Raw genomic sequence first — 10,468 nt, forward strand, 5'->3', positions numbered from 1 at the left:
GGAAATTTAAATGACCCAATTCGTAAAAATCAATATACAGAACGCATTGATTAAAATAACATTGATTTGCTGCATATGGACGACTGCATATGGACGAGCCCTGTCCTTTCAACCTTAACTTAAACTAAAACATTAAATAGGCTAGCAAGCGTTGGATTGAATACCGATAACATAAAGAATACAGAGCCGTCCCTCTTTAAGACAATTTGCATTTTCTATTTAATCATAGTCACAACTTCCGCGTCCGTATGACAGAATTATTATTAAAATTCATTTTTTGAAATGGTGTGAAATTCTAGTATGCCAATTAAATTATTAACAATAAATTAACGACAACTGTTGATGATGTTGAAATGTGTTACTCAAGGGACTGACACTAATTACCCTGTATATAAACACGGAGCGTGCTATAACCCTTGGTCAGTGCAGTCGTGTGTGACATTGGTAAAACAAATAAGGGGCCGAACATCTGTTCGACGAATAGATAGTTTCTTTACTACGTATTTGACGGGAAGGGAATTTAGTTCTGCTTGAGGAAGAAGGGGCATTTGACGAATAGCAGTTCGAGCTATCCAGGGTTTCATTACATGGATTATATAGCGGCACTGTCGGACCATGCCATCAATTCGACGAATGGGGATAATCGAGAAATTCGAGGTCGAGTTAAGGGTTATATTGTGCTTTTTTGGCGCAATCAAAATTTATCGTAAAAATGATTTTGAACATGTTAATGCAGAGCTGTATTATTAATCATTGCCATACTGTCGTTATGTAGATTTGTATCCTTTAGCGCAAATAATGTCTAAATGCGGGAATATTTATAATATATATATATACTACTGATGAAATATGAACGTGATCAGTAATTAGAAACGCACAAATTCATCAAAGTTTGCACAACCATATCAGTATTGTGAAAATCTAAAATGAAACACGCTAATAGTATATAGAGAAGTGATATTTATGCGTGTACATAATTTCACGAGTGCACTTGGTCGACGTCACGGATTTACGGTATTTTACATAAATTAATACAGAAAATTACAAAGACTGTTTTTATTTTTCGTTTACACAATCAGAATTAGGAAAAAACATAATAATTAATACAGTGGGAACAACATTTGATATAAATCTCAATATTGTTCTCGTCCTATTGAAGCCCCATTTTGTTTATGTAACATTTCTTATTGTAAAATGATAATAATGTTTTGGTATTGTTTCATATAAATAAAGATGTGTCCAGAAACAAACGTAAGATTATGCAAACCACTATTGAAAACAGGCATATAAACGACTGATAATATTTAACATTATTAATACACATCTATATTTCTGTTTCAAGAGTAATTTTAACACATTTCTTGGTCTCCGTTATCTTCAGTCAGGTTATTTTTAAATCTCTGAGAACATTTCCGCAATTGCTATCTCCGTTGCGCCATATGTTTCTGAAACCTCCACCCTTGTCACTTCCAGAGCTGTTGTTAACATGTGGTTATCGGACAATATCCGGGTGTTGTGTTTGAGGACTGGAATCTGGGAAGGGTTTTCTCTGAGAGGTGGTTATCATCATTTGGTTACTAACCAGATATTATTCGCCGCTGACGACAATTGTCTTCGTCTATTAAAAGTTATCGTCCGTCCAATTGAAACATTTCTAATGGAAGGAATCACGCTATCCACTACACTGCCCTCTGCTGTCGATCAGCTTAATCTGTTTATCATATAGAGAAGACCGGTCAGATACTCATTCTTAGTGTGAAGAACGTAATGTTTTGATGTCAAATAAGTTAGTTAGTTAAAGTGTTTGACTTTTAGGACATGTATAACCTTTCAATAGAAATGTGGTTAACCACCATTATAATATTTTTTCTATAGACTGGAAAATTAGAAATCCTTTGGACGCTGCATGGCTTGCATGCAAATGGTTAGTTGTATAGACACACGTTTATGATTGTCGAAGCGTTGAAGTCAATTGAAACTTTTACAGCAGTGTACACTGAGGTTGTTACGTTGTATAGTGGAATGTAATAATCGCAAGATGACATTATTATTGGTCAAAAACACTTTTAAATGAAATGAAGCCAATAGATCAAAATATTGGTCTTTCTCCTTATTTCTATCTGAATATGTTGCTCTTCAGTTCTTCTTGTCCTGCAAGTGATAATATTGTACCAATGCGTTTCATGGATATTGCAGATTCGAAACAATACTCTGGTTTTGGTTCAAATCGTTTGTGTGATTCGTAGTAATGACTGGGATATCCCGCCAGATACATCAGCTGTACCTTAAGACGATTACTTGTATAGTTGTCAATGGCAAATCCGGGGCTTCCAGAAGACCTGTGCTCGAATTCCTTAGATGCATGAAGTATAACTCTGCCATGCCGAGTTTCCGTTTTCCCTTGTTCATAAAGGCAAGGATCAAGATCAGCACTGGGTAGGTTTTGCTTCCACCATTTCTGTGCTTTGTCGATGTCTTCTGCAAGTTGACGTTCGTTAATGTACACCTTGCAGTTGCTATTTATGGTAAGGCTTCTCGCTGGAGTTGTGGATGGTAAATACCCTATCAAATGCACATTGCTATTGACTTCAAACTGATCAAGGTGAATAGCGTCGGGTTTTCTCTTACTCCCGCCATCGACTCGCAACTTCAGAATAAGGATATCGTTTTCCTCGTCAGCAAACGTTATATCAAGATCAAAATAGAACTTTACTTCCTCCTTTGTTCCCAAATCAAATTTTATTCCTGTATCAGTTCTCCATTTTGTTTCAATTTTCTCTGAAAACATAGAACAATACTGATATTTTATCAGAACAAAACATAATCATAAATATTATGGCAAACGCAACCAATATCGCCAAATTATTTTAAATATGAAAACTTAACGTAGACCGTCCCTTCTGTGACGTCATACGTTTGTAGCGTCGCTATCCGGATCGCGGCAAACTTATTTTATTTCTCCGTACCTATCTGTTACAACTCGCTTCAGAAATTGGCATTCGAGCAAGTATTTCCTCTAGAACCTTTTCGAGTGTTTACTTAAAGTGTATCAATCTAAAGGTGTGACAATAGGTAAATATAGTATAATTTTGAAGATTCATGCATGAAGTAAAATTCAAGAATCATAAAAGTCGCTAAACAATCAGATGGAATACACATGGATTTACGGGGACCCAAAATGAAAAACTTCACGTCAGTAATAACAAATAAATGACCGTTATCATTAGAATTGTATACCTATCGTTTTGCAGAATAGAAATAAATACACAGTTTATGCATCCGAAGGAAGTTAGTGGTGTTTTGAAGAAATATTTGAGTTTCGAGCTTCAATAGGCACTCTTCGTAAGATACCGGTATACTAACTTTCGTCCGGAAACGCACATGCAAAATACGGAAATAAAATTGCTGGAAAATATTTTCATTTTATTTTTTGTTAAAATCTTCACTTATAATTTGAAAGATGATATAACGGAAAATAATCCAGTATATAAATACAGTATCACAAAGAGCAAATTATTTGTCTCAGGAAAAGCTCACATATTTCCTGCTGAATTAGACTCTTTTTGAAAGTTTGAGGTCAGGCCTACATGTAGCTTGAAAACTGGTTTGTTATATATTTTATATAACAAATAAATGAAATCAGCAAGATATGTAATTATTGTGTTATCTGGTATGCTCCAAAAATGTTATAGATATAGAAAACTAACAAGGGTGAATGAATAACATAAAACGTTGAAAAGTGCTACGGATTTGCCTATTTTTTAACATTTTCAGGCCAAAATTTAAGTGGTATTAGGAAGCAAATCGGTCATATTTTGAAAAACAATGCGGTGAGGTATACTTGTTATTGGCTTTTCTTATTGCAAATAAGCCAATCTTCATGGTAATTCTAAATAATCGATTTTTCTTCAGATCATTTTTTTCAGAAAAAAAGAAAACATGACTACTTTGATGCAATTTCGCACTAAAATTGGGTCCGGATTTAGTTTTAGAATAACGATATTCCGTTTTTGGTGGAAAACCCAGCTTATTGGATATAGTTATGAATTCTATATCACCTACTGAATGTACGAACATGGTAAAGGCATATTATTCATATGTTAATGGATGTTACAGGGAGGAAATATTATTTATTTAAAAATCCTGATATTCCGGAATATTAAGTCATTAGTGTATATCTTTTAAGCAACCCTGGAAGAAAAATTAACCCGGTGACATATGCTTTTTATGCGGTTTTTGTGATCAGGGTATACCTAAAATCAAAATATCAAAAAATGAACGAAACCATTGAGAGGAAACCAGAAGGGACGGTCTACCTTAATGTAAAATAAAAGGAAGCAGGAGTGTTTTTGACTTGGTGATTTGTCATAATTTTGGTGTAACATTCTATGTTGTAGATGTATGTGGAGTACATTACATTTCCTCAGGTGTGTTAAGCTATGACAAAACCTTAAGTGAAGGTTATTCAAAACTATGTCATGATAGGAATTGGAATCGCTTTCTTAGGACATATACAATTTAAGTATTTGTGTATGCAACATCACACTTATTGCTACTTAATCAATCAGAAATACTGTTTACATAAAGTGTTGCGTACCCCTATATTTTGGTATCAGGTGACAAGAGAGTGACTTGAATCTCATCGCCTTACTGACTGGGGATAAATAACTCTCCACACTACTTTGTAGATATCTCTCGTCAATACCGAGTTCCTGTAGCGGCTTGTCTGTGCTGTCGGGTTCTCGCAGTAAGGAAACTAGGAGCTTCTTTAGATTATCTGTTTAAATCAAGTACAAGATTAAGATAATAGTATAACTAAGGATTTTATTATACTGGTGATTGCTGATTTACTTATCTCCCTTTCGAAGTAGAATTTTGCTGTTTTGACTAAAATTTTAGTTTTTATATCAGCCAATATAATGTTTTATATGCTATGATAATTGCTTATATATATATGTTTATATGATCTTATACTTGCAATAATTCTTTAAAAAAATTATCGTTGTGTTATTCCGCTGAGATGAAGTTTCTTCATTGATATAGGCCATGGGCTAGGAGGGTCCCACGTGCATCCCCCGAACTAATATATTTTCTAAACCCTTATGATCCACTGATCACATATTAATGTCTACTTCGATTGAAAAATGTCAATGTTATGCTTATTTTTCACTTTTTAGTGAAATTCGAGATGGCGACCAATTTGATGAGGTCATAACAGGAAGTTCATCCCGACTTATGCATTGGTAACATTGGTTTTTCAGTTGTTGTGTTTAATGATTGCTATGAGATAAAATAAATGATTATAAATAATGGGTTTCTGTTGAAAAAAAAATTTGCCGCGTCAAGCCAAATATGAAAAAATTGCTAAAAAATTACCATTTTTGAGCATAAAATCCCTTTTTCTTATTTCCTGCGTAGAAATCCTTACATTTATTGGATTATTTGGTCCTGGTGTATATTTATTGTTCTATTGTGGTCATTTTGTGTATTACATGTCTAAATCAGTTAAAAATTTTTAATGGTTTGACTATTTTTCCCTTTTTAGTGAAATTAGAAATAGCCACCATCTTGATGACGTCATAATCGAATGTTCATTCAAACCTATGCAATGTTAACATTTTGATCTGCGAGCAGTGGGTCGTAAGGTTTCAGAAAAAAATATTGGTTCGGAGGTTGTGGTGGGGGGTGCACGTGGGACCATCCTAGTCCTTAGGCCTAATACTTATTTGCTGGGGGAAAAAACTTTCGCTCAAATGGCAATCAATTAGACATGATATCTTAGTTGTCATGCTTTCAGTTTTTTCAGTTTTTGCGGTTATCTACTAGACAGTAATCATAAAACGCTTACCAATTGAATCTCTCAACACATGGTATGCTGTCATGACGAAGTCGTCCCCTACACGAAATCCTGTTCCATACGAATTTTCCATTTCGTCATACACTAAGCCAATGGACCTTTTCAGGTGTCTGCTAAATAGGATTTCCCCATCCTGGTAGGAAAGGGTATGTGATTCCCGTTGATGGAACTCCTCTCCAAAATCTGTTGATACACGTATTAGAATAAAAATTGTTTGATACTGAACAGCTTTGACGTAACAAGCATCATATGGAGAATATTTTAGAAATGAATCATACGTTGATCTTTGTCATTATAATGTGATTGGATGTGTTGGTCTTTGTTTTCAGCGGTGTGGTACTCAAAACACTATATAACAGTGAGGAGTGTCTCTTTCACAAAAAGACCATATACGAATACTCTTAACATGCAGGTCGCTTGCAGTGAAGACCGTTATGGGCCGAACCAAGATGTTTAGTCAGTGCGATGTATATAGAGGTATATATTTGCAAGGACTATTCGCTTATACCATAGTAATTGTTGATGGATGTTTCCGTAAACATAATTTTTTGTTGTTGTTAATTAAATCGATGAAAAATGACTATCTAAAGAACTATATATAATCCTATTGTAATTATACACGACTGACTGGTAATATACTAGTAATTTTACACGACTGACTGGTAGTATACTAGTAATTATATACGACTGACTGGTAGTATACTAGTAATTATATACGACTGACTGGTAATATACTAGTAATTATATAATATGTTGTGTATCTGTTTAGGTGTTGTTTAAGCTTACCTGTTACATTTGATGCTATTGCTGGTGCTGGTGCGTGTGCTGGTGCTGGTGCTCGCGCTGCTGCTGTGTTGATGCTGCTGGACTCTGTCCGGAGTCTGGCGGTGGATTATTACCATCTTTGGCGGTGGATTATTACCATTGTTAAATGACTTTGTTAAATGACAAAAAAAAATAGACACGCATATTTAAAAATCAATGTGATAATATAGGCTACATACTTACGAGACCTGATTATTTTGTTAATTTCACGGGAGTTACCCATCTGTGATGGACATCTGATTAAAGCGTGTTTGATTTGAAGGACCGAAATATTACATTTGTACAAATTTTACTGACGTGTTCATTTCTGTTTTATTTGTTGGTTTTGCTTAAATAGTATTCTATATTATAACACTTATCATTTGTAATTTTTTTAAAAACTAAATTGGTCTCAATTGAGACGGACTATTAGATTAATTATATTTTCTTTTCGGAGCGATCTTTAAAATAACATTTTAAAAGAATTTAATTACTTTTTAACTCCTTTAAGGTGCATCTTTAGAAAAGAAATATTCCAAAGTATGGTTTTAATAAACTTTGATCAAGATAAATATAGAGTCAATTGTTTTCTTCTGTAAGCAAATAACTATTGATAGATATCATATAAGGACGTGAAAATTGTGTAGTAAATCTTTGTATAAAATTTGACAATTCTCACGAGACCCAACTTTATAATAGCTGTTGTCTTAATACTGAATTGAATAACTTAAAAATAACTTTTAATGGAAATCTAATGATATAAATATAATTAAATTAATACATTAATTTATATGATATGGTAAAATAAAAACCATTAATGAAAAGATATTTTAACTAAAAACTAACTTAATGTTTATATGCAGAACTAAATTTCTAAAAAGTATGGATATAAACCTAAAATATACATTAAACACTAAAATAGTTTTTGTTAAAATTATCAAAGCAAATTCATAACTGATTTGTTAGAATTTATACACCGTCCTGTTACCTCAAATTAATACTCTTGTCATATTTTCGGTCAGTTGTAAAGCATAAATTTTATGGATTTAATATATGTCAAAGAAAAAAATCAGAATAATCCAGGAGATAAAACAGAAATGCAATTTACTTTTTTGTAGTATCATTAAACAAACAGACTTATCCTGGTATCAAACATGTTCATAAATTATGTAAAATGATACCTTTAAAAAGCCTTACCGGTAAGGAAATGCGAAGACAATACAGAATAAATATATGACAGTAAATGATAATAAGCTTCCAGTATCAGCGTCACTGACTATTTCAGTGACATTTATGAGAGAGTGTAGATTTAGTACCATGAAGTACTTTACATTTGATAGAATAATTATACATTACCCGTCAAAATATTTTTGATTTCCACTTCAGCTTTTTCCACCAATTCCACCATTTGTTGACTATTTATTGGTAATTCTTTGACAAATTCTTTCAGAAGACCGATGTTTTTGTACGACATTTCACCACACCCCTCCAAATTATTACATATTTTTAAGAAGTCAAGTCCCATGTACTGTGCTGGCCCTAAATATGGTTCACACATTGTTCTGAAGGAATCCAAGTTTTTTCCGACGTTGCTTTGAATATATTTTTTTGATAAATCGACCTTAAGTTGGGCGAAATGCTTCTTTGCCATTTTTTCTTTTCCTCCTCCATTCCATATCACCAAAGGTTACTCAAACAGCTATTCTCTACAAACAATAGTTGGAATATAATACTTCCTGATCAGATATAAAAGATAGTTTACCATTAAAGGCGTCAGATTGTGAATACAAGCCAGACAAATGAAGTGAGTACCTTTAAATCGTTCATTACATCATATTCATTACTTGATTTGGTTGACTTTTTAAATAATAAAAACTAGTATAGTTTAATTCCATCAGTAAGTTTAAAAAAAAATTGTACGCTTTTCACTAAAGCGTTTCCCGTGTAACGCGAGGTAAACACGAAAATGAATGTTAAGCTTGTATAACGTGTGTTACACCACACGTAGGATAAAAATATAGTCAATGATGTGTATAGAATATAAGACCCTATCATAAATGGATATAAAGGATATGGATTTGCTATCTGAGGGTCACAACATGTTGTGAAACACAAGGCTTACTGACTGTCGAATATCCCTATCCATCATATCGATATATGAAATAATTTTCTTCTTAAATTGCCTCGACGGTTTTATTACAATAATACAATTTTGATATCCAGGCATTTTAAAAAAGAAACAGTTCGCCATACGTGAAAATTGTTCACTGACCACATTATAGAATGTTATTTTTTACAATATAATACAATGTAACAGTTCACAATCAGAAGACTCAAAGAAACACAATATTATTTTGATAATAAAACAATCTCACCATATAAAGCTCCTTACTCTCCTCCCAACTGCTAGACAAAATGTCCTCCTTTAAATATTTGGAATCCTACTTTCGTTTTTACATGTAAAATATGGGTCAACGACAACCCGGTAATTACATATGCATCTAAAAATAGAACAGAGGTTTATATTTAGAGTGTTACGTTGTCAGTGTGCTGTCTCCGATAAACCTTTACACTGAATTTGACATATGGTGACATTGGCATAATTCCAACTATTTAAATACATTATCCTTTAACAGTTTGTTTCTCTTTTTATATTATCTCAACTATCTAGTTAAGTTATCCTAATAATTCGTCATGTTTGATTTTAACTGGTTTTTTTTCCATGTTATGTAAGTATATACTAGACATAGTGATATTTAGTTTGTTTCTCTTTTTATATAATCCCAACTATCTAATTAAGTTATCCTTAGAATTCGTCATGTTTGATATTACCTTTTTTCATATTGTTTATGCATATACTAGGAAAAAGGATATTTAATTTGTATTCATATCATAAACATTTTAGTGAAAATCTTACGCCTTAAACTACTAGACTCACAAAAATAGTTAAATTGTTATGCTTATTTCATTAACATAACAGAACATTTACTTTATACTTGTTGTTCTATTGGGATAATATTTCTTCATTTAAGATTTAAGACCCTGTTTAGACTTGTGATTTTTTATGCCTTTATATCACTTCTTATAGGTGTCTATGCATCCGTCCTAACCTTAGATATTACTACTGACTCGCAGATTGTTGTGTTGATTGTGAATTTTGACAAAATATGAAAAAAATGTACATTTCAGTTTTTTTATACCACAGAATTTAGTTCATATTTCTCTCACCACATAACCATGCTTTTTGCTAGTGTTTATAACATGTAGTAGGAGCGCTGGTTTGACCGGACTCGACTTGAACATGAAACGAAGATTGATTTTGAGAAAAAAATGTTTAAGTTCTGTATTTGGGGCAAAATATGCAATTTAATTTTCTAGATATGCACTTAAACTCTTAAATTGTAACATTTTTTTTCTTAAAAATATTATTCACACTATGTTCAGATGGCATAATAACAATTGAATATGTACATTGGTATCAATTAGGACGTCCTATATATGCCAGGTTTGCATGCCTTAATCTACAGCCGCAAGTGAATAGAATATTAATATAATCAAAAATTAACAAACTGACCCATTTAGGCAGGAGGGGAATGGTCTAATTGGGGAAATGTAGGTAAATCCTTTAAATCGCTACTGGACATAGAGTTCTGCATTTATTCTAGCCAGATCTGGTCAGAAACATAATTTCGGGAAGGGGACTAGAGTTTCTATAAAATTTGGCAGTGAATCCTCAATGGGCAGAATTTACGTCCTATTAACAGACAGGGTCATGAAAGGACGGTCACCAATCAATGCGGTGTGTAC

At 32.9% G+C, this 10,468-nt stretch overlaps 1 protein-coding gene across 1 annotated transcript; it reads right to left on the reverse strand.

Moving 5' to 3' along the window:
* Nucleotides 1-968: 968 nt before the first annotated feature.
* LOC138317518 (uncharacterized) lies at nucleotides 969-6,703 on the reverse strand. The gene is made up of 4 exons (XM_069259252.1): nucleotides 6,644-6,703; nucleotides 5,849-6,040; nucleotides 4,598-4,777; nucleotides 969-2,778 (listed from the first exon to the last, which is right to left on the reverse strand). Exons 2-4 carry the CDS (start codon nucleotides 5,928-5,930, stop codon nucleotides 2,117-2,119), a joined length of 924 nt encoding a protein of 307 aa, XP_069115353.1. The 5' UTR covers nucleotides 5,931-6,040; nucleotides 6,644-6,703; the 3' UTR covers nucleotides 969-2,116.
* Between the last annotated feature and the right edge of the window lie 3,765 nt (nucleotides 6,704-10,468).

Source organism: Argopecten irradians, chromosome 3 (genome assembly GCF_041381155.1).
Source record: "Argopecten irradians isolate NY chromosome 3, Ai_NY, whole genome shotgun sequence".
NCBI classification, from domain to species: Eukaryota; Metazoa; Mollusca; class Bivalvia; order Pectinida; family Pectinidae; genus Argopecten; species Argopecten irradians.

Bases quoted from the DNA above. Each gene is read 5' to 3' on its own strand.
- LOC138317518 (XM_069259252.1), bottom strand. From the start codon at position 5,930: ATGGAAAATTCGTATGGAACAGGATTTCGTGTAGGGGACGACTTCGTC. The intron at 4,778-5,848 runs GTAAGCGTTTTA...TGATTTAAACAG, and splicing joins TGTGTTGAGAGATTCAATTG to ATAATCTAAAGAAGCTCCTA. The intron at 2,779-4,597 runs GTACGCAACACT...CTATGTTTTCAG, and splicing joins CCTGATACCAAAATATAGGG to AGAAAATTGAAACAAAATGG.